Source organism: Trichomonas vaginalis, chromosome I (genome assembly GCF_026262505.1).
Source record: "Trichomonas vaginalis G3 chromosome I, whole genome shotgun sequence".
Classification (NCBI taxonomy): Eukaryota; Parabasalia; order Trichomonadida; family Trichomonadidae; genus Trichomonas; species Trichomonas vaginalis.
Window position 1 is genome coordinate 4213853 of NC_067203.1, and position 23708 is coordinate 4237560.

Below are 23708 nucleotides of genomic sequence, written 5' to 3' on the forward strand. Positions count from 1 at the left end.
AAGTTCGAATCCTGCGCGTCTCACTTTTTAAATTTTCGAAAAGGAAAATTATATTCTCCTAAAATGAAAACAATTTTCCGAATTGACATCCTTAGTTAAATACATGACTTAAACGTAAATATGATATACGCACCTAATTACTGATTTTTTTTTTAATTTCGAAGGAATAATTAAACTCATTATCATTTTAAGGGACTCTTTATCTTTACACACTATGGTACTGATGGACCCTCATTGGAAAACGTGAAAAGGAGGCAATGAATTTGGTAATGTGTTCCTATCTTATGTCCGAAATTGAATGATATTCATTTTCAGACATATGATGGGAATACTTGAAGAATTTTCAATGTTTGACTTCTTTTTAATTTAAATTTTTTAATGTCTGAACAAGACATCCATCCAAATAAATATGGTGAACTTCGAAGTATCTATAAATACTACATTGATTCATATATTGCATTGTATCAGCTGAAAACCGAAAACGAAGGAGAATTAAACAAGATATATAAAACGATCAAAACAGAATTGATTGATTCAAATAAACATCCTCCTCAAATAATTATACGAGACGTTTTAAATATCATTCCGTATAATAATCGCTATACAAAGTCATATTTGACTCTCGCCAAACTAATATCTGATGATTATCATGTCAAAGAAGCCAATAGAGTTGATCTCATTTCAAACTACTTGTTTTATAAAGAATATGGAATTAAATTAGATAAATATGATGATTTCGAAAAAATTAAAACCGAAAATCTTGCAATTCATACAGAAAATACAATTTACAGAGCAATTATGTATAATGACTTAGAAAAATTCGCTTTCTTCATTGAAAGAGAAGAATTTAATGAAGATCAAAAACTTAAAAGCACTTTTTATCCATCCACTGATAAAGAAGGATATTCATTACTTGAATTATGCTGTTACCATGGAGCAGTTGATTGTTTCAAGTTTTTAAGAACGAAATTTCAATCAGAAATAACTCAAACATGTTTAGGATTTTCATTTTTAGGAGGAAATGCAGAGATCATGAGTGAATGTTTGAAACATCAAAAACCAAATAAATATTGCATGGAATATGCAATTATATCACACAACATTGACTTTGTTACATTCTTGATGAATGAGTACAATATAGAGATCGAATTATTTTATTGCGGAGGTTTTAGAAATCTTGAATCATTTTTAGTTTATTTCGATCAAACTAATAACGATAACGAATGCTTTCTTCATTCATCACGTTTTAATATTCCATCCCTTTGCAAATATTTCCTTTCTCATGGTGCAAATATCAAAGAAAAAAAATATTTTCGGAAAAACTGCTCTTCATTTTGCAGCAAAAGAAAATTGTAAAGAATCAGCCGAAGTTCTTATTTCCCATGGTGCAAATGTCGACGAAAAAGATAAATTTGGAAACACTGCTCTTCATGATGCGGCAGATTACAATAATAAAGAAATGATTGAACTTTTAATTTCACATGGTGCAAATATCAATGAAAAAGATGAATACGGAGAAACTGCTCTTCATTATTCAGCAGAAAGGAATAGAAAAGAAACTGCAGAATTTCTTATTTCGCATGGTGCAAATATCAACGAAAAAGATAATCAATATGGGAAAACTGCTCTTCATTTTGCAGTAGAAAAAAATAATAAAGAAATAGTCGAACTTTTTATTTCAAATGGTGCAAATATCAATGAAAAAGATAATAAACATAGAGAAACCACTCTTCACTATGCAGCAAAATATAATAGCAAGGAAATTGCAGAATTTCTTATTTCCCATGGTGCAAATGTCGATGAAAAAGATAAATTTGGAAACACTGCTCTTCATTATTCAGCAGAAAGGAATAGAAAAGAAAATGCAGAATTTCTTATTTCGCATGGTGCAAATGTCGATGAAAAAGATAAATTTGGAAAAACTGCTCTTCATTATGCGGCAGAAAATAATTGTAAAGAAACAGCCGAACTTCTTCTTTCACATGGTGCAAATATCAATGAAAAAGATAAATATGGGAAAACTGCTCTTTGTATTGCATTAGAGGAAGATAGTAAAGAAACAACTGAGTTTCTTTATTCACATAGTACAATTATCAATGAAAAGGATGAATATGAGGTAACTGTTCTTCATAATACAGCAGATAAAAATTGTAAAGAAACTGCCAAACCTCTTAAATCATATGGTGAAGATAACAATGAAAAAACATGCCACTCCGCAATACATATTAATTTCGGTTCTATTCCTGTTTTTATTTATTTTTTTTTATTTCCGGAACAACGAATCTTTGTGTCTTCTCATGATCAATTATAAATCCTGTCTCATCAGATATTTCCTCCCATGTTGCAGATAAAATTCGAAAAGGAAGAAGAAAAAACATTTTTGACAGTTTCGGATTTACAAATTCTCTGAATTGTAATTTCATATTTCATATAACTTTATAATTATGTAGTTAAATACGAAAATTTAAGCAGGTCGGTTTGGCCAAACTTTTGGCAATACTTTTGGAAAATTTTCCGCGAAATCTGGTATATCAAGTTCATATCACCCACAATTGCACAAATTTTTATTGCCCATGGCAATACTTTAGTGGGCATAATATGATTATATATTATCTGATAATTATATTTAATCATATATCCTGAAAGTTCAACCTGAAAGCAAATTTAAAGAGAATTAAAAGAAACCATATGAAAAGCAGACTTTTTTTTTCGTACACCCTCTCAATTTTTTTTCCAGTTTTCGTACTCATATGGTATTATTAGTTTATAATAATCATAGAGCTTTCACTATACTGCAACATTAAAATATAGCTGTATTGTGATTATCTCCTTGAATTTGAGAGGATTCTAAGTTTAATATCAAAATAATCGCAATTGAATTTAGCATGGAAGCAATATATTTACTATTGTAAGATTGCTCATGATAGAGCTATACTTATTTTACAAAAATTTACGGAATCTAATCAAAATACCGTATCACAGGAAGTTGAATAATAATAACTTTTAAAAATTGTGTTTTTATATGGTTACAATTGGTAGTCTTTATAATTATGAGTGGAAGCTCTATGTTTGCTCAGAAATATGAAATATAATCAAGATTGAAGTTTGAATATAATTATATGTGTGTAAATAAGTTAATAAAAGCATTTATTACATACTATATCTCTATATTCCTGCAAATACGTACTCAAATCGGGAGAATCTCTCACTTTTGTTCCGCAATGTGACATTGGGAACAAAGTTTCCGATCTGAGTACATATTTGCAGGGTCTTGCAATGGTATCCTGCAAGTACGTACTCAAATCGGGAGAAACTCTCACTTTTGTTCCGCAATGTGACATTAGACATTTGATTCCAGAAAGGAGTTTACATTTGCAATATACTGTCATCTTATATTGCAATTATAAACCCCTTTCGAAGAAAGCTAATTTTTTTCATATCTCAATGTTGCATTAGAAATTAGATTATAGAAAGGAGGTTACGAGTACAATGTTATACAATATAATATTGCAATCGTAAACTCCTTTCTAAAGTATCTTCTTTACAATATAATTTAATTTTCTCATTCTTCTTTAAACTAGTAAATTTTATTTACAATTTAATCTAAATCATAAATATTCATGTTTTGTAGAAACGTTTTTTAATTCAAATCGTTTTTTCTTATAAAATTTTATATTTTTTCGTTTTATTTTCAGTTTTTCAAATTTTTTTGGAATTTTATTATTCAATTTCAATGTAATTTAATTCTCTTTCATATGCATTATAATTTTATTCATCTTTATATTTTTAATTTTTGAATACATGCGATAATTATTCATTCAATTTTTAAATGAATGTTTTGATGGGACGAGCTTACTGATAATAGACTCATCCCATCAAAACATTCCCTTGAAAACTCTGGCCTTCATCGAGGCCAGAGCTCACAATTGATCTCCTCAGAGCCAAGTTCCTCGACGGTCGTCCTCATTAGGTTCGATCCGAGAGGAACTTGGCTCTGAATGAAATTCACAAGCTCTGGTCTCAGGAAATGCCAGAGCTTCGCAAACAATCCTTGGGGCTGGTTCCCTCAAGGACCGCCCTCATTCGGGGCGGCTGGAGAGAAATCCAGTCCCAAGAGAGCGCCCATACGAAGCTCTGGCCTTAGCAGTGGCCAGATCCTGCAAATACAATCCTCAGGGCCGAATTTGAGGGAGAGCGTCAATGATGTTGACGATCTCCCTCAAATTCGGCCCTGAAAGAAAGAAATACACAGATTCTGGCCTCAGAAAAGGCCAGAGCTTCGCTTACAGTCCCCAGTGCCGGCTTTCCCAAATGCCGCTCTGACCCCGGGCGGCAGGCGAGGAATCTGGCCCTGGGATACTTACCAAACGAAGCTCTGGCCACAGTAAAGGCCAGAGCCTGCAAGATCAATCCTCAGGGTCGATTTTGAGGGAGATCGTCCACATTATTGGCGATCTCCTCTCATATCGGTCTTGAAGGACTTCAAAATACAGGCCCTGGCCTCAGCAGAGACCAGGGCTTCGCTTACAGTCCTCAGAGCCGAGTTCCCTGAGATTGTCCAAATTACGGACACTTCTCAGCGGAACTCGGCTCTGAGAAGCAACAAATACTAAGCTCTGGCCTCAGCAAAGGTTCAGGGCCTCGCTTACAGTCCTCAGGGCCGGATTTCCCAAATGCCGTCCTGATCTAGCGCGACAGGAGAGGAATCCGACCCTGGGAAACAGCAAACCCGAATTTCTGACTTCAACATGTGTCAGAGCCTGCAATACTAATCCTCAGGGCCGAGTTTAAGGGATATCGCCCACATCATTGACGATATCCTCTTATCTCGGCCCTGAAAGACATACAGATACAGGATCTGACCCTTGTTGAGGTCAGGGCATCTCTATAAAGGGCAGTTTTTCTATGTTCTTTCATTTTCTGAAAGATCATAGTGAAAAGGCTCTCTGATGCTTTATTGTTTCAAAATAGTACATGCTTGAGATTATAATTTTGCAGCAAATTTATTGATTGCATGCGAATATTTGATCTCAATAATTCAAACATGCAAATTTAGGGCTTACCCGTTACAAATAAAATATTTGCTTAACGGAACTCTTTTATAATGAATAAACACTCTTTTTAATATAATAAAATATTTATTTCATCATCAATGATAATTGAGTAAATTTATAACAATAAATGTATTTACAATAACAAGTACATATCATTATCATATATGTTTATCTTCAAAACTCTATTTTAAAAAAGAAGCCAAGTTTTCTAGAGTAACACATTGAAATTGAGTTTTGCACAAAACATTATGCTTGTGCTAGTAAAATCTTTTAAACAATTGTAAATAATCAAATATGATATTGATGTGATATATGTCTAGACCAGAGATTGAAATATGAACAGGAGAAAGACAAGTTCTGATCATAGGCAAACATTGGACATCAAATACTATGCTCTGTAAAAAAGTACGAAAACTGGAAAAAAAATTGAGAGGGGGTACGAAAAAAAAGTCTGCTTTTCGTATCGACTCGAATTAAAATCGTGAAATTATAAAATGCAGATTATTTATGTGATTTAAGTAAAGATTTAGAACATATGCATCTAGTAAAAGGGGGGAACTCATTTTTTAGACCAAAAAAGTGGTACCTGAGTATATTGTTTCTGCTTTATCTGATCATTGAAACGGAATTGATCCACGTTATTAGTATGAAACAATGATATACTAGGGACTAAAGAATATTAATATTACAAAAAACCAATTATTCGATGTTCAACTCATCATATCTTGCATTAAAGTTGATACCTTTATTTTTTCGAAATATTACAACAGTAGCAACCTCACGTATTATCAATGATAGCCAAAGTACTATTTTGGCATATTTTAGAAGATCATAATACATCTCGAAATCAAACGAAAGCCATTCTATGAGTCCATACAGACTATTACTATACTTCATATGTCAAGCATAATGGGAACAATTTTGGTCGATACCTTTGTTGACGACGAAGTCCCCCCCTTTTATCTAGTAAAGTAATTTATACATAATTTATAGGAACCCAGATGGCAACCATATTTCTCTAGACTTTTCTATTGATATTATGCAATTTCGGAATTCCGAAATTTTTTCCGAAATTTTTGTTTTCCACATGTTTAACATAAGTTTTACTTTCTTCTAATGAATTTATGTGGTATATTATATTAAAAAGAAAATATGCAATTTATAAAAATAAATGATGTCTGATCAAGACGATCATCCAAACAAATACAGCAAATTGCGAAGTAACTACAAATACTATATCGATATATACAATGCGCTGTATCATTTGAAAACGGAAAAAGAAGAAGAATTGAACTCGATTTACAAAATTATCAAAACATAATTAATTGATTCAAAGAAATATCCTCCCAGAAATGTTATAAGAGACATTTTAGATATCATTCCATATAATAATCGCTATGCAAAGTCATATTTATCTCTTGCCAAACTCATATCTGATGAATATCATGTCCAAGAGGTCAACAATGTCGCACATATTACAAACTTCCTGTTTTATAAAGAATATGGAATTAAATTATGCAAATCTGATGACTTCGAAAAAGATCTTTTTAGAAATCTCGATATTCATACAGAGAATACAATTTACAGAGCAATTATGAATAATGATTTAGAAAGATTCATTCAATTCACTGAAAGTGATATATTTAATAAAGATCGAAGAATTGAAAGCGATTTATATCCAGTTACCTTAGGAGGGTATTCATTACTTGAATTCTGTTGTTACCATGGAGCAGTTGATTGTTTCAAGTTTTTAAGAACAAAATTTAACTCAGAAATAACTCGAAAATGTCTAGAATTATCATTTTTAGGCGGAAATCCAGATATCATGAGTGGATGTTTGAAATATCAAAAACCAAATAAATATTGCATGGAAAATGCAATTATTTCACACAATATTGATTTTGTTACATTCATGATGAATGAGTACAATATAGATATTGATTTAAATCATTGCGGACAATATCATAATCTTGAATCTTTTTTTGTTTGTTTCGATCAAACTAATGACTTTAACAAATGCCTTTTTTATTCATCGATTTTTGATATTCCATCTGTTTGTGAATACTTCCTTTCACATGGTGCAGATATCAATGGAAAAGATGAAGATGGAGATACAGCACTTTATATTGCAGCGCGTTATAATTGTCCAGAAACTACCGAATTTCTCATTTCACATGGCATAAACATCAATGAAGCAGGAGATAGAGCACTTCAAACCGCAGCAAGTTACAATTGTAAAGAAACAGCTGAAGTTCTCATTTCACATGACATAAACATCAATAAAAAAGATGAATATGGAAAAGCCCCACTTCATCTTGCAGCACTTTCTAATTGTGCAGAAACTGCCGAAGTTCTCATTTCACATGGCGCGAATATCAATAAAAAAGATGGAAGCGGAGAAACAGCACTTCATATTGTATCATGGAATAATTCTCCAGAAACAGCTGAAGTTCTCATTTCACATGGTGCGAATATCAATGAAAAAAATAAAGATGGACTAACTGCTCTTCAAATTGCAGTCCAGAATCGTAGTAAAAAAGCAGAAAAAGTGCTTATTTCATATGGTGCGAATTAATGAAAAAGCACCGAGAATAATTCATTAACAGCGAAGTTCTTATATCGAATGGTGCAAATAATTTTCTTATATAATAAACCATTCTTTTTCTTATATTTTCGAATATGATTTTTATTAGTTAAGATTGGGGGAGAAAGTGATGTAACCGAATAACAAAAAGTGCATACATGGAAGAGAAATAATGAATGAAAAATTAAACTTTCAAATGTATCTAGTCTCTGATTTTTGAATTAATATTAAAAACTTAAGGAATGCAATATCTTTTCTATTGATATAAATATGTATCTTTAAGATTCGTCCAAGATGTATTAAGTGATGAGATCAGAAACTACTTATCAAATTTGCACAAAAGCAATGTATGAGAATTAATAACGTAATAATACCAATTACTTCCGAGACATTTCTCAACAATATGATGCTATTCATAGTTTAATAGATTCATTTGCTGCGAAATATTCCACCAAGGTAATAAAATCTGGTTTTTATGGTAATAAGGTCGACAATAAAAAAAGTGCAGAAATTAAAAATCACCTTTTGAGTAATTTCTGAGACTCTGTTTGTCAGAATTTTTTTGACATTGCGGGGTTTTGTGTAAGAAAGGCCTCAATCAAGATTAAGGGTGCACTCACACCCCAATGACATGGCCTTCACGCCAGTTGTCAAAAATTTGAATTTAAAGTAAGATAGGCGAAAGTACAGCATTAATTTTTTTTAAAGATCCGCACAAAATACTACAATGGAATGCATTTCTCTCATAAATAGAGCATGATGAACGATTGATTCTCCACTGGCAATCAAAAATAATGTTTCAGCAAATTACTTGCACATTTCAATGTTATTCCATTGAATATGCCTGTATTTTGAGTTCAATTCTATCTGAAGCTTAACAAATTTTGTGAAATGTCGACTTTGGTCGGCTTTTTGTTCAACATATTGTATTTCGTTGGGGTAATACTATCTAGATTGAATCTCTTACTAAACATGTAGTGCATTTTTGGTGGACTGTATTCAGTGAATTCATGTGCAACTTCACGAGGATAAATATAATATAACTCATCACATCTAACAAACTCAAGTGCAAAAAAAGAGATAAAAACGATTATTTTACTATCAATCAGAAAATCTTCTTCTAAAATACCAGAAAACTAAAGAATATCTTATGTAAGAAGATTATTTTTTCGCACTATGTGAAATAAGAAATTCTGCAGTTTCTTTCCTATTATTTTTTACTGCAATATGAAGTGCGGTTCTTCCATTATTATCTTTCTCATTGATATTCGCACCATGTGAAATAAGAAATTCTGCAGTTTCTTTCCTATTATTTTTTACTGCAATATGAAGAGCAGTTTCTCCGAAATTATCTTTCTCATTGATATTTGCACCATGTGAAATAAGAAATTCTGCAGTTTCTTTCCTATTATTTTTTACTGCAATATGAAGAGCAGTTTCTCCGAAATTATCTTTCTCATTGATATTTGCACCATGTGAAATAAGAAATTCTGCAGTTTCTATATAATTATTTTTACTGCAATATGAAGTGCGGTTCTTCCATTATTATCTTTTTCATTGATATTCGCACCATGTGAAAGGAAGTATTCGAGTAGGGATGGGGTATCAAACATCGCTGAATCAACGAAACATTTGTTTATATCATTAGTTTGATCGAAATAAACTAAAAAGGATTCAAGATTATTAAACCATCCGCAATAAAATAAATCGATCTCTATATTGTACACATTCATCAAGAATGTAACAAAGTCAATGTTGTGTGAAATAATTGCATATTCCATGCAGTCATAATCTGGTTCTTGTATTTTCAAACATTCACTCATGATCTCTGGATTTCCGCCTAAAAATGAAAATTGTAGACATTTTTCAGTTATTTCTGAGCTAAATTTCGTTCTTAAAAACTTGAAACAATCAACTGCTCCATGGTAACAACATAATTCAAGTAATGAAGGTCCTCTCTAAGAGACTGGATATAATTTGCTTTCAAGTCTTTGATCTTTGTCAAATTCTTCTTGTTCAGTGAATGAGATGAATGTTTCTAGGTCATTATACATAATGGCCCTGTAAATCGTATTTTCTGTATGAATGTCCAGATTTTCTGAGTTAACTTTTTCAAAATCATCAGATTTGTATAATTTAATTCCATATTCTTTATAAAATAAGAAGTTTGAAATAGTTTCAACACGGTTGACATATGTGATATGGTAATCATCAGATATGAGTTTGGCAAGAAATAAATATGACTTTGTATAGCGATTGTTAAATGGAATGATATATAAAATGTCTTCAATAGCATTTGTGGGAAGATATTTCTTTGAATCAATCAATTCTGTTTTGATCATTTTGTAAATTGACTTTAATTCTTCTTCTTTTTCAGTTTTTAGCTGATACAATGCAAGATATGAATCGACATAATATTTGCAGATACTTCGCAATTTGTTGTATTTGCTTGGATGAACGTCTTGCTCGGACATTAATAATTTTTAAAAAAGATATCTTTGTGTTTTACCATATGAATTACCCCTTAAATTCATTAGAAGAAAAAAATACTAAGTTATACATGTAGAAAACAATGGCCATAAAGATTTCGGATATAATTTATGAATTTTGATTAAGTCTATGGATACGAAGTGATACAGTTACAATGGAAAAGCCGATGAAAATAGAATTTTCATCTAGATACTTGTATTAATCAAGATTTTTTTTGACAAGACTGTAATGTTATCTCATTTAAGTTTTATGAATCTAGAGGTTAAATAAATTGGCTCAATGCAGCAGCTTGTAATATCTATTCAATTTTTAGAAAATAATAATTAAAATGAATACGAATTGAACATCAGCGCTATGCGCTTTTTGCATTCTGGGCACATGAGTGCCCAGAATGCAAGCTTGAGAAATTTGAAAAATTCAATTTTTTTTTACAATTTGAAAAAAAGCAGGATACAATTCGAAGTGATATTGAGCAAAAATAATTAAGGCAATATCAGATACCGTAGCTATGAAGTGCTATGTTGTGGTTTGAAACGATATTATCATATTTTCACTTATTAATTAAGATGGAGCTGAAACAAATCAATATTTTTCAAATTTAAGGTCTCAGTAAGCTCCAGTTTTAAGGAAACGGATACTTTTAAATTTAAGAAATAAACACATATAAATTTATAAACACATTCTTTTATAAAGAAAAGAAAAAAAAAATAAAAGAATTCTAATATTTACTCTATATACGTAGGATAAAAAACAAGCTTGTATAATATCAATAATTAAGTTAACTATTGGTTTCAAAACCACTTTGTGTGAAAGAAAAACCGCGAACTCTTTGAAATTCGCTGTCAACATTACTTCCAAGGCTATCCCGAATCGAATTATCAATTACTTCAATAGATTCCGCCGAAGCACTTGATGGTAAGAAGTTTGGAGTGTAAGCTCGCTTTAATAATCCGTTGATTTCAAATCCGGACAAAAGGGGATGATACATGACTTCGTTATATCCAAATCTGCGCATAGGATCTTTATTAAGAAGGCCTCTGATAAGGCTGACAAGGTTTTCGTCAACAACTCCTGGGAAAATGATATTTCCGTTAACAATTTTATCGTAAGTACGTTTTGGATTGACGGAATAGAACGGTGGAGCCTTGAAAACCATTTCGTAAATCAAAATTCCAAGTGACCACCAATCAACTTTCGATGTGTATGGTTTTCCTTCGACAATCTCTGGGGCTATGTAATCTGGTGTTCCACAAAATGAATGGAGGGTTCCTGACTCGTCAATTTGCTTCGATGAACCAAAATCTGTCAATTTAATATGTCCATCTTCGTCAAGTAGAACGTTTTCTGGCTTGAGGTCACGGTAAACAATGTGATTGACGTGGAGGTGATGAAGAGCGATTGCTAGTTCTGCTGTGTACAATTTTAACGCATCTGGTGGAATTGTACCGGAAAGACGCATGTGATCAAATAAAGTTCCACCTGGAACATACTCCATACACAAATAAAACTTTGTATCGCTTTGAAATGCGTAATGAAGTTGGACAATGAAAGGACAAGAAGCTTTGGAAAGAATATTTCGCTCACACATGATCGTGTGAATCTTTTGCATCTCAACAAGTTTCTGTTTGTGAAGAGTTTTGATAGCATATAAATCGCCTGTATCTTTTTTCTTGGCAAGCTTTACTTTTCCATATTGTCCGTTTCCAATTTCATCAAGAATTGTGAAGTCGTCTATTGAAAGAGGTGTTGGGATAATTGTGCAGCAGGATAAAACTGATAACCAAGTTGTGAAGGTTTCTTTGGATTCTGATTGAAAATGATATGTAGTTTCATCACTTATTATGACTATTGTATATTTTTTTGATGGAGAAGTATCAATCTTCGTTTGAGCATTAAAATTAATTTCGATATCAATTTCTTGATACGAATTGCTCTTGAAAACAGTCAATACCTTGGAACTATAGCTACACATTCTTACTTCTGAGTCATTTTCTCCAGCCCAGAAGGTAAGATGTCCGACCAATTCGCTCATTTGCGTTGTCACTTTTCAAATTTTTTATAAATTATAGTATTAGAATTGATATGAAGGAAATAAAAAACTCAAAATTCGGCCCATCATATTGCCTCTCAATTTGTTAAAAAATTCAGAGAAATATGACCAAATAGTATCCTTTTATTGAAACTAGTTAAGGGTGCACCCGTATGTACGTTTATTTGAGAGGAGGAGGATTACCCTCTCAATTTTGAGGGATTCGTTAGTTTATTTTCTCGATGAATATGCAATAAAATTTGATTTTTACCTTATCAATATACTTCATATAATATACACATGTTCATGTAAAAACTTTTTTCCAAAATCCTCAGGAATTAAGGGATTTTTGAATTTTAAGAATTTTTTTCGAATTTTTTCGAAAAAAATATTTTCAGAACAGCCTTAACGGCTAAGATTTAGGAACAATGTTAAGTATCAAAAAGAAAGGAGGTCTGATATAGACAACATATATCGTTGAAGGTTGAAAAAATCTCTAATATTTGAGCCCAAAATTTCAAATTTTAATTTTTTGAAAAAAGAGGCCACCCGTATGTACGTTTATTTGAGAGGAGGAGGATTATATTTTTGAAAGGGTGAAACATTATGAATATGTTAATTATATAATAATATGTATTATTATAAAAAAGAAAAAATAAAGCACGTTAAAATTTTTCTTTCTTGATTTTTTACAAAATCTACTTAGAATTATGCAAAATATGACTAAATAATTATAAATTTCAAGTTAAATTTTAATTTTGATAAATAATTTAAATTTCAAAATATCAAGTTCAGTTCGACTATGTATGTAGTAATTCCTCAATAAAGTGCCAAAACCCTATTAAAATATATGAACATTTTCAACATTTTAATGTTTTTATTTAAAAATTTGTTGGAATATGAGCTTCAAACAATTATTATGTAAATAAAAATAATTAAATATATGTATTTATTCGTATTACAACCGTAGTAAGTCGATTCTTCCTTTCTTCTACTGAGGTTTGAATTTGATTTCGAATTGTAAAGAGATTCAAAGGGAAAATACTAGCGGATAAAAACTACCTCCATGAAAGGGTCATAATGGAGTCAAGTTGTATTTTTTGATATTTTTTGCTTTTCGAGCCTAAAAATAAGGTTCTAAATTCTGAAGTTTACATGATCCTCTCGTGTGCACCCTTAACAACAATATTCAATCATAAAAAACAGCGATTTAATCAATTTCATGAAATGAATGAGTTTGCGGTAAAAATCCTTATTATTTTAATACTCTTTTCATGACGAACATCAGTTTAGGAAAGAGATGGATTTTTTCTGGCATAATTTTATTGAACCATTATCATTACTACATTTCGTAAAGGTCTCAAAAATTGAATTGTATTTGGCGGCATTTTGAATAGAATTCAAGTGAGCTCTTGTCAAGATTTTGAAACGTATAAATTACGCTCTCGAACATTTGGATTGAAAAAGCTTGCTTTTCAACATACTATTATTGCACACATTTAGCAAATGTTGTCCAAAAGCAAATGTGTTTTTGAGCCGAAAAGATTGAATCATTTTTATTTGCCTTCTGGATATCTAAAGTTTCAAAAATGATTTCAATCGAGCTTAACTCATTAGGTGTTCAAAGAAAATGCTTGAAATTATGCACAAATTTTATTGAATATCCTTGTTAATTGAAATTAAAGTATAAGCATCACTCAATGGGAAAGAAGGTTATAAAGGATCTGATTATGCATATATTGCAAGAATTATATTATCAAATTAAATTCTAGATTCTATTCTAATTGCGAAAGGCAATCTCCTGCAGCTAGAGATTCATTGCCTTCAACAAATTCTTCTGATGCTTTCTTTCAAATGTTGTTGGAGAAAAGCATGTCATGGATTTTCTCCTCTTTCAGAATTTCCTATGCCGTTTTCTATAAGTATAAGTGATAGTGAAATGAAAGTGATCTTGGTGAGGAACCCGATACAATGCTTGTTTTATAATTGAGGAAAACCAAGATTATTTCTTGTATATAGTTTTGCGATGTCTTCAACATGTTTTTATATATAGGCAAGATCTAAAGGATTCATAAAGGTTCAGCACAATGCTCCTAATTTTATATTTGCGATAATCCAAGATTAATTTCAGACATTTCAAATAAAGAACTGCTCATTTCGGCAATTATGCCACAAGACGGTATATTTAAGCATGAATTGTCAAATCCTATTTTTTTGTTGTCAGAAACCTGAGAAAATAGCAAGTGTCAAAAAAGTGACAACTTATAAATATGGTCAGGCTTTCACCAAAAGATTTTATTGCTCAACTAGACAAATTATATGGCAGCGCACACGGATCCGTCTATATTACATATAAGCATTTCACAGGTAAATATTCAGTAAAGAAATCAGGAAAGGGCCCAATCAAAACATTACCAGGCGTTCCAGAAGCTGGCGCTTCTATGCTTTTAGTTCGTGCTACAGATGGTAATAAAATTAAAATTTCGGCAATTGTATCTGCTCATGATGTTGTTTCTTTTCAAATCAGCCTCGATAAAGTAATGCGTAAAAACATGACCGGATTCAAGAAAGATACTCCGGCTCCAGCTAAGAAAGCTAATTAGATATCTAAAATACAATAAATATTTGAAATATTACTTTTTTAGTGAATTCCCCCCTTTTAAAACAAATAAATCTACTTCCTGCTCTAATGATCATACGAGCTTAAGATCAAATCAGGCACTTCACATGAATTGCTTTTCGTTATTATGTTTACAAAATATGAGATTAATAGTTAACTATGAACATTTTAATAGCATACTATTTTTAATTTTGAGTAGTTTGGCCTTTGAACTATTATGTGATTGAATAAATGAGAATAATCTTCTCAAATAAGTGATAAAACAGAGAAAACACCATCGAGACTCATTTCATTTCGGCAATCAAGATGATGAGTTAATACGGAAACGTATCTTTCTGCTTTATTTTCTGAATATTTTACTCAATAGTCTTATAATTACTCCATCAGATTAGAAATATCGTTTCTAATCGCTAGAAATAGTTTTACAATAGAAATAGACTCGTTACTGAAAATCATCAAAATAATTTTAATTGCCTCTTCGAATCAAGCCATTTTTCTAATTAAATTTTTATTCATGAGCCTATTTAGAGCAATACCTAGATAAATGGCTGAAGGACGATAAGAAATTTTTGAAGAATAATGAATTGGGATCTTTCATCAGACTTGATTGGTGAAATTGTTGATGGTATTGACTCAAATAGAGCAGTTAAAGAAGTAATTCCGTTGATGTCTAAGCTTTACGAACAATTTACGAATGCTGATGAAACAAGCAAAGGGTATATTTCACTTCTTTTTCAAAATTCGATATTACAATTCTTAGATAAAGAAAATCTATCACCAACATTGATTGAAAAAATACTAATTTTCATGAAAGATATCTTCGTAGCCAAATTACATATATTTTTCGACAAATTTACATTAGTAACTATCTTGATTCAGCTTCTTATACGTGCTCGCGAGCAAAAATTCGAACTTTTTGAAGAAATCGGAAATCTTGCTTTAGAAGTTTGTAATTTATCAATCCCAGATAAAATCCAACCAAACGAAGCCGCATATGTTGTATCAGAATCAATCAATTATGCTACAAAAAGCACCTTAATACACGGATTAAATGCATTAATTCTTACAAATTCATGTGCTCATCTTATGGGACCAGATGTAAAGATGATCTTGCCAGGAATTTCAGTAGCAATGACAGCTGTCATACAAACAAAGGGTACTCGCCATAAAATTCTTTGCGAAGCAATGTCGATTTTAGAATTTACATGGTCGAACGTCAAATTTACAGAGCAAGATGCTCCAAAGATCGGAGACTTGATTAAACGCATATTGACCGTAGAAATGCAGCATTGGAAAGCCAGAATTTCGCGTGTAAATCTTGCGAACACTTTAATTACATATCAAAAAGAAATAATGAAGCAATACATCTCACCGTGCATTCGCTGCTTATTTGCTGCTGTCTGTGATGAATCATTACAAGTTAAACAAGCAGTATCTCCAATTATTGAACAAATTTCCGGCGACATCATCATTTCCGGCGAATTTGAGCAATGCGTTATAGATCTAACACGTTGTGCAAAGCTTTCTGATGATTTAAAGCGCTTAAATTTGTTACAAACAATTTCAGGAATTATTTTGATCAACAAAGACAAAAACAACGGATTTGAAGACCAAATACTCACTTCACTTTCCAGTTTGGCCACAGCTCTCATATTTGTTAGTGAAATCGAAATTTCTGACAAAAAATATTGTGAAGTTGATGACGGTTTTTTAGTTCATAGAAGGCCATTTTTAAGTACCTCTTTATTGATGAATACCTTCGAAACCATTGTCATTAACTTACCAGCAGATTCTTTTGTTGAAGTACTGATTGATATCCTCAATCAATCGAAGTCAAGTGCTCCTGAAGTTTTTTACATTTTTGGACTTTTGAAAGGTTTGGCAGATGAAAGATTAATCATGGATATTCTTGAAGAACCACAATGGTGGAATCTGAAAGAAGATGACAAAAGGTCTGTTCTTGCTTTAGAGCTTGCTTTAGAAGTGACTTCCCAATACTGTGACACAGACGTGATGCAGAACATGCTCGCGAGAATCATTGAATGCATGGCATCTCCTTATCCATCTGTTGAACAAACTGCTCATGTTGCATTGAAGAAAATAGCAAAAGATGGTGACATCGCAACACTTCTAATGCAAAATGCAGATTATTTGACAGATAGATTAATGGCTAGATTGCAATTCATTGATATTCATCCTGAGATATTAACTGTTTTCTCAGCAATTTTGACTGTTGAAGGAGATGTTTCGAATTTGTTGAGTCACATCATTCCAAGAATTTTCGAAATCTTGGATACAAAAGACAATTTGCAGATGCCGATATTAAGGATGTTAAGTAGATGTGCTGAAAAAATGCCTGCTGTATGCGATGACATCGTTGATAGATGCATACACTTCATTTTATCACCATCTTTGAGTCAACAAACTGCTGCTTTAGATGCAATTTGTGTTGCTCTGCCAAAAATTTCTGATGAAGAAAAATTATTACCAATGGTTCATCAGATGTGGGGTCCTTCAATTTTGATTCTTAACTCTTCTGTTGATAACCAAACTCCTGCTGCTGCATCCGCTGTAAATATCGTTAAAACAGCATTACAAGTCGCAAGATCTTTTGTAAAACAAAGAGTTGGTGAACAATTGTCACTTTTTTCGGCAGTTTTAATTGGATGTTTAAGAAAATTAGAAGGAAACATACATAATGAAAGTGCGTTTGCTATGGCAAAGAATATATTAGATCTATTTGCTTGTTCTTATGATGGAGAAGTGATATTTGTTGGAAGAGAATTAGAGATGTTTAATTTGTTATTAAATTGTCTTCCAAAGAAAGTGAATGAAGTTATAAGAGTTATGGCAACAAATGTGTTATGGAATTTGTTTAACTCCGATAAACCATTCTTATTGACTTTGATGATGGAAGTTGCCAATAAAATCCCGGTTTCGGCGAAAAAGACAACTTATTTCAAGATTCTTCCAAAGGATGTCGTAATATACATTGGAAAACTATTGGATCCGCCAAAGCCTAGTGTTGTAAATTGAGTTTTATAAATAAATATTAGATTTTCTATTTAAAAAAACTTTGATTTTTTCAATTTTATTTTTATACTCGTATTTTTCGTAATAAATTATCAGTAAAAATCAACAAACATCTAAAGTTGATTATAATGGAACTGTCATTTGACTTCAAAAGCCTGGACATTTTCGATCAAATGTCAAAATTTAACAATTACCTGACAAGACAATGAATAAAGCAGTCTGAAGAGGAGTATTAAATGAAGAGAAAGAAATTCTTGTTCGTCAGAGTACTGAATTTTTGGCTGATTTTATTTTCGTCACTTTTTTTAAATCAAAAAAATGGATTATAAATTCGATAAAAATAACTACGAGCTGCTCCATAAAATTGCCGAATCTGATATTTCTACTGTATGGGTTGCTAGAAATATCTTGAACAATAGATTGGTTTGCGCAAAATTAATCGATATGGATTCATTTCCTGTCGATTTAGAGGAACTACGTGCGCGTGTTGCATTTTGGGCAACATCAGATAACGAAAATCAAATCCAATACTATGGTTCTTTCTTATCTGGGTCAACTCTATGGTTCCTTTACGAATATATGGAAGGTGGCTCATTGCACGACATTCTCAAGTTCGCATACATGAATGGATTTCAAGATGAAGTTTTAATTGCTTCAATTGCAGAACAAATTTTGCAATTTTTGCAATACTGGCATGAAAAGCATCAAATACATCGCGATCTCAGACCAGAGACTATACTTGTGTCTAATGATGGCCACGTTAAAGTCGGAGCTATCGGATCGACAACAAGTTTGATTATGAGAGGTCATCGTGCAAAGGCTCGTTATTCTAACACTTATAACGGACCTGCAGCATATGCTCCTCCAGAAGTATCTCTCCATAACGGCTATACTGAAAAAGCTGACATTTGGAGTTTCGGAATTACTATTTACGAATTAGCTACAGGACATCATCCATATTGTGGCACAGATGAGATGAATGTTACAAAGGAAATTCTTTCCAAGACTCCAGAAACGTCTTTCCTCAAAAGCGACCAAAATCCAACTTATTCATCTAAATTCATCGATTTTCTCAAGCAATGCCTCAACACCGACCAGAAGAAGAGATTGTCTGCAAAGGATCTCCTCAAATCTTCCTTCATTAAAGAGTCAAAAGGCGCAAAATACGTATCATCAGTTTTGATGAGCAATATGCCTCCTCTCTACAAGCGTTATCAAGTATCTCATCCCCACATCAAAGAACAAACCTCAGAAACCCCAGAATGGTCACAAATCGCTGCTACATTCATACATTGTGACAAAACTAACAAAAACGATGCTTCTCGTCCTGACAAAACAGTTTCCCCATCAAAATCAGAGGATGCCAATGAATCAGCGGAAGATCCAGCTAATACAGTCCACAAAGGAAGATTTATTGTCACATATTCCAAGAAAGCTGTCAAAAAGAGGGCATTGAAGCACAGATCTCAATCTTCCAACAATCTTGATGACATGAGCGAGCAATCAGCATCAAGTCAGACTACAAATGACAATTTTTCAGCTTATGAGAAGAAAATTGACGATTTGCATACAAGAGTTGACAATATTGAAGAGTCATTCACAAACCTTGCACAGCAGTTTGCTGATGCTCAAAGACAAGTCGATGAAATCAAAGCAAAAAGAATGAACACTCATTAATTTTATTTTTATTATTATTTCTGTTTGTTTTTCTAATTCTTTCTTTTTATTATGATAAAATTTACTGTTTAAATACATTTTATCTTTATCATCTACAAAAATAATTTGATTTTATTCATTAATTTACTTATTTGCAAGGATATTTAAGATATTATGAAATGCAATGCTCTCAAATAGGTAAAATGTCATTTATAAATCCCTTCAAAACCTAATTTAAACATCTAATTTGAACGTCCCAAATTTGGAATTGCAATTGGCCAATTACAAACAATTTATGGGATTGCATTCATTACAGGAATAATTTTTCTATTAGTAATCTTGTTGGATTGTCAATTTGTATCCAAAGATCTGCATTTCCATGTTTTTCCCCCTCAAATTAATCAACAAAAAATAGCAGATGTGGCGTGCTTACTAATAGACTTTTATTTTTCTTATATTATTCCTCTCCTTTTTTTGTGAAACAGATTTCAGATTTGTCACTTTTGATGAGTACGCGGAATGAGTCATTAAATGATCAAAATTTACGCGTACTCCTGGATAGCATTGACAAAATATATCAGTATCTCATGGATACAATTGGAAAGTCAACTAACGTTTCAAGCAACGAAAAAATTTTGACTTCTGTTGTTTACATGAGGGATGCTGTTACCAGATTTCCACAATTTATACCAGACTCAGGCGATAAGATGCTAATTTGTCTAAATCTTCTTGTTGTTCCAACAATGGATCGAGATCTTCGAGATTTAGCTTGGGAAACTGTTTTGAGCATACTCAAATATTGTATAACTCATGCAATCAATCTTCTTTCTTGGCCATTGGTTTTCCAACTCGCTTTCCTTCTCCCAGGAGACAAATTATCTTTCGAATACCCTGTAATCAAATTGGAGAACTGTATACCATTTTCCGCGGACGACCTGTTGCGTGAGATATCTTCACTCATCCAATTGATTGATTTAAAGTCTCCTCCAGAAACTATCAGATTATGGTGGAATTTTTTGATCCAGCACATTTTGCCAAACATATTCAGATTCCTTGCCTCGAAAAACAAAATAATACGACGCATTTCTACTGAGTTTATGAAAATGTTTTCAAATATTATCGATGTAAATGCAGGATTATGGCCTTTCTTGACAAATAAAGGAGATCTTGAACCGCTAGAATGCATGAAGAATTTAATACAGAACTCTCTGGAGCTTCTTGATGAATCAGATCAATTTTCTGACGCACAAGTGCTTTGTAAGTTCTTTTTGACATCATTTCCTATAGTTATTACTTGCAGGCGACCACTTGAAAGATCTCTTGATGAATTAGATCCAAATGCTGACCAGTTTGCATTACAAATCGGATTATTAATGAAACAGAAGGTCCCTATGAACGAAATTTTATCATGGTTCGACTGCAAATTTTCTCCTTCTTTGGAAAATTACCTTCCTCTGTTGGCAGATTCAACAAATAACTTACAACAATTATATCACGTTTTATTAATATTTATTTTCGGTACAATCGTTCAATATACACATAAATATGAAAGCGTATACGATCAGCATGGTCAAATTCTCCCGATTTTGTCTCCTTTGCTTCAATTATTACTTACCTTCAGATTATTATACAATTACGCGATAGTTCAACCGGATCTTGTTAAAACCTGCGAATCTATCATCCAATTACTACTTACGATGCGATTTAAGACAAAAATTCCGCTATCAATTATAATATTTTCGATGTCAGCGTTTGATTCCAAAAAACTTGATTCGGGAAGCATCATTAAGACATTACAAGGCACGAAGAATACAAATGAAATGATAAATCAGTGCTTTCTCAGCATATCATCTCAAATTGCTTTAACTCTCTCACAATACTTCTTTACAGTGCTTCCATACATGCAGTCACCTATCAAAATCAACAGTGTTTCGTACGAACGAGGTCTTTCGAAGCAAATTCGAGGAAATTCCGAAATTCAAAACTTAATTTTTTACTTTAACTTGACAGCTGACAATTGGAATGAGAAGAGTGCTATTTCTTTCTTCATGGAGTACCTAAATGTCGCAGATTCCGTGACAAACTTCCAAAGTTCGCCAAAAGTTCTGCAAATTTACAACCAAATTTCGAGTTCATCCGAAATGAAGCAGATTTTCTACTCTATATTGAGCCATCTCCTCGACTCCTTCTCAGTGATACCGAACAAGTCCTTAGAACAAGTTTTCACCGCTATAAAAACTTGTTATATGTTACCGGACACAAATAAAATTATGAAAAGGGAAGTTCACCTCAAAATTGTCAAGTTTTTGATAAAATTTATCCCAATTTCACAAGAAAAAGTGTCCCACGACCTGATTAAGTTCGCCATTGACGAGATAATAGCTGGAAAACCATTCTCCTTCCTCATGATGCCTTTAGTTATCACGAAACTCATACAACCTTGCAAATCTTACATATCTATGCTCGAAGATGCCAAAAATAACTACCACGAGCATTATTTAAGATACATATCGTTCATTACTACAATGACGATCATCAAACAACCGTCATCTCAAAGTCTAAATGAAATTTTAGATTTTTACAAAAATTTAGTTGAAAAAGTGACAATTGATCAAATCCGAAAATTCTTTGGGAAGGACAAACTTGACAGGCAGTGCCTTCTCCACCTCAAGGAATTTGTGCCTAGGGTAAATACGACTGATGTACAGTTAGTTTGTTGCGCTTTCGTGATTTTGATAAAACAATGCTTAATTGATAGGAATATCACTGATTCGTTGATTGCTATCATATGCTCTTTCACTGTACAGAACGATCCTTTACCTTTAGTTGCTCATATATTGTCAATTGTTCCGTATATGATCAAATTTGTAAATAAGAAGCAAAAGACGAGTAATTTGATACAGCAACTGAAGTTTTTCTTGTGCAGACAGCCATTATCCGGTGACTACTTCTTCCCAGCCCTTCAAGCTCTCTCTGATTACATCATTTTCTCAGATGACAAAGCAGAGAGGACAGAATTGCTTGCTAGGTTCTATATCGAAAAGGATGACGATGACGGAATCAACGAAATCATAAGAAGAGAAAGCTGTTACTTATTGAAAAACATAGGAAAAGAAAAAATTTTCAAAAAAGTGACAGATTTACAAAATGAAGAATTTATTCGGATAAATAATGACTCTGCAGTATATTTCGGACAGCCAATAGACAATACAATTGATTTGTACACGAAAAACGACACACAGGGTTGTTTTCACTACAAATTGAAGAATGAAACTGATATTTCTCAGTTTTTACTCGAGATCTTCAATAATATCGGCAATTCCGATATCCCAGAGATACTCCCACCATTCCCTTACGGCTATCATCTCGATATTTCCGTGTTTTTCCGAGGAAATTCTTTGGATTACAACGAAACTTCACCGGAATTCATGAATTTCGTTAAAAGCCTTGGTAAACAGAAGGAATACGTTGACGACAGCGATAGAAAACCATTTGTTATGTGGTCAACAACGAGATTAGAGTGTTGTTTCCAAATTGTTTCACTTTTTGAGGAGAAAGACCTCGGAATCATATCGGAAAACAGAATAGCAATTGCATGGAACGAGGGAAACATACAGATATTGACGAGCGACTTGAAAATGCCAGATATAATCGCATTAATTCGGATAAAACCTCTGAGAAACGGATTATGTCGCGTTGATACTATTTCTCATGAAAATGTTGGCCCAATCAACTTAGAATTGGTCGTTCCTTGCGAGATTTTGGTTCCATTAGTTCATTGGACAGTTTTCGTGATGTGGAGCGTGATGAAATCAACTCCACGAGTTTTGGAGAAGAGTAAGAGCTCTGATAAGGTCTACCAGATGTACAAAGCAAAGAGGAATTCAATTTGATTATTTAATTTTTTTGTAATTTTGATTTTTTTGTTCTATAGAACATATTGTTGTTATGTAAATTTTTTTGTTTGTATAAATTTTTTTTATAATTTTTATAATCTTGTCCAAAATTGCAAACAATTTCTTTAATCTTCTGCAAACTCCTATGTTAATGAACATTCCAAATCTATATATATTCAGTCACACGAAAAGGAAGTCGCAGATGTAACAAAACCAATGAAGCCACGGAAAACATGTCGAAATATTTTATATAAAATTGTAGGATTGAAAATTGACAACACATAATCTGAAGGTGTGAGTTATATATATACCTTAAATGTTAGTTTAGCTGATGGTCTCTTATTAA

At 32.4% G+C, this 23708-nt stretch overlaps 10 protein-coding genes across 10 annotated transcripts, besides 1 other annotated feature; 7 read left to right on the plus strand and 3 right to left on the minus strand.

Annotated features, from left to right (window-relative positions):
* Positions 1-378: 378 nt before the first annotated feature.
* Positions 379-1356, plus strand: TVAGG3_0926720 (protein of unknown function (DUF3447); the record flags this gene model as incomplete). The annotated part of the gene is made up of 1 exon (XM_001323116.1): positions 379-1356. One exon carries the CDS (start codon positions 379-381, stop codon positions 1354-1356), a length of 978 nt encoding a protein of 325 aa, XP_001323151.1.
* A 103-nt stretch (positions 1357-1459) lies between these two features.
* On the plus strand, positions 1460-2311 carry TVAGG3_0926730 (ankyrin repeat-containing protein DDB G0279043 family; the record flags this gene model as incomplete). Its single annotated transcript, XM_001323115.1, has 1 exon — positions 1460-2311. The coding sequence occupies one exon, from the start codon at positions 1460-1462 to the stop codon at positions 2309-2311; it is 852 nt and encodes a 283-aa protein (XP_001323150.1).
* Positions 2312-6648: 4337 nt separating this feature from the next.
* Positions 6649-7629, plus strand: TVAGG3_0926740 (protein ubiquitination; the record flags this gene model as incomplete). Its single annotated transcript, XM_001323114.1, has 1 exon — positions 6649-7629. The coding sequence occupies one exon, from the start codon at positions 6649-6651 to the stop codon at positions 7627-7629; it is 981 nt and encodes a 326-aa protein (XP_001323149.1).
* Positions 7630-9137: 1508 nt separating this feature from the next.
* Positions 9138-9461, minus strand: TVAGG3_0926750 (spectrin binding; the record flags this gene model as incomplete). The annotated part of the gene is made up of 1 exon (XM_001323113.1): positions 9138-9461. One exon carries the CDS (start codon positions 9459-9461, stop codon positions 9138-9140), a length of 324 nt encoding a protein of 107 aa, XP_001323148.1.
* Positions 9462-9596: 135 nt separating this feature from the next.
* On the minus strand, positions 9597-10112 carry TVAGG3_0926760 (protein ubiquitination; the record flags this gene model as incomplete). The annotated part of the gene is made up of 1 exon (XM_001323112.1): positions 9597-10112. One exon carries the CDS (start codon positions 10110-10112, stop codon positions 9597-9599), a length of 516 nt encoding a protein of 171 aa, XP_001323147.1.
* A 727-nt stretch (positions 10113-10839) lies between these two features.
* TVAGG3_0926770 (protein serine/threonine kinase protein) lies at positions 10840-12185 on the minus strand (the record flags this gene model as incomplete). The annotated part of the gene is made up of 1 exon (XM_001323111.1): positions 10907-12160. The coding sequence occupies one exon, from the start codon at positions 12158-12160 to the stop codon at positions 10907-10909; it is 1254 nt and encodes a 417-aa protein (XP_001323146.1).
* A 133-nt stretch (positions 12186-12318) lies between these two features.
* Positions 12319-13333: a mobile genetic element.
* A 630-nt stretch (positions 13334-13963) lies between these two features.
* TVAGG3_0926790 (endoplasmic reticulum signal peptide binding) lies at positions 13964-15115 on the plus strand (the record flags this gene model as incomplete). The annotated part of the gene is made up of 1 exon (XM_001323110.1): positions 14428-14760. One exon carries the CDS (start codon positions 14428-14430, stop codon positions 14758-14760), a length of 333 nt encoding a protein of 110 aa, XP_001323145.1.
* Positions 15116-15223: 108 nt separating this feature from the next.
* On the plus strand, positions 15224-17814 carry TVAGG3_0926800 (TEL2 interacting protein 1 TTI1 family member family; the record flags this gene model as incomplete). The annotated part of the gene is made up of 1 exon (XM_001323109.1): positions 15357-17813. One exon carries the CDS (start codon positions 15357-15359, stop codon positions 17811-17813), a length of 2457 nt encoding a protein of 818 aa, XP_001323144.1.
* Positions 17815-18128: 314 nt separating this feature from the next.
* On the plus strand, positions 18129-19487 carry TVAGG3_0926810 (stress-activated protein kinase signaling cascade; the record flags this gene model as incomplete). Its single annotated transcript, XM_001323108.1, has 1 exon — positions 18129-19487. The coding sequence occupies one exon, from the start codon at positions 18129-18131 to the stop codon at positions 19485-19487; it is 1359 nt and encodes a 452-aa protein (XP_001323143.1).
* Positions 19488-20053: 566 nt separating this feature from the next.
* TVAGG3_0926820 (Rap/Ran-GAP family) lies at positions 20054-23359 on the plus strand (the record flags this gene model as incomplete). The annotated part of the gene is made up of 1 exon (XM_001323107.1): positions 20054-23359. The coding sequence occupies one exon, from the start codon at positions 20054-20056 to the stop codon at positions 23357-23359; it is 3306 nt and encodes a 1101-aa protein (XP_001323142.1).
* Between the last annotated feature and the right edge of the window lie 349 nt (positions 23360-23708).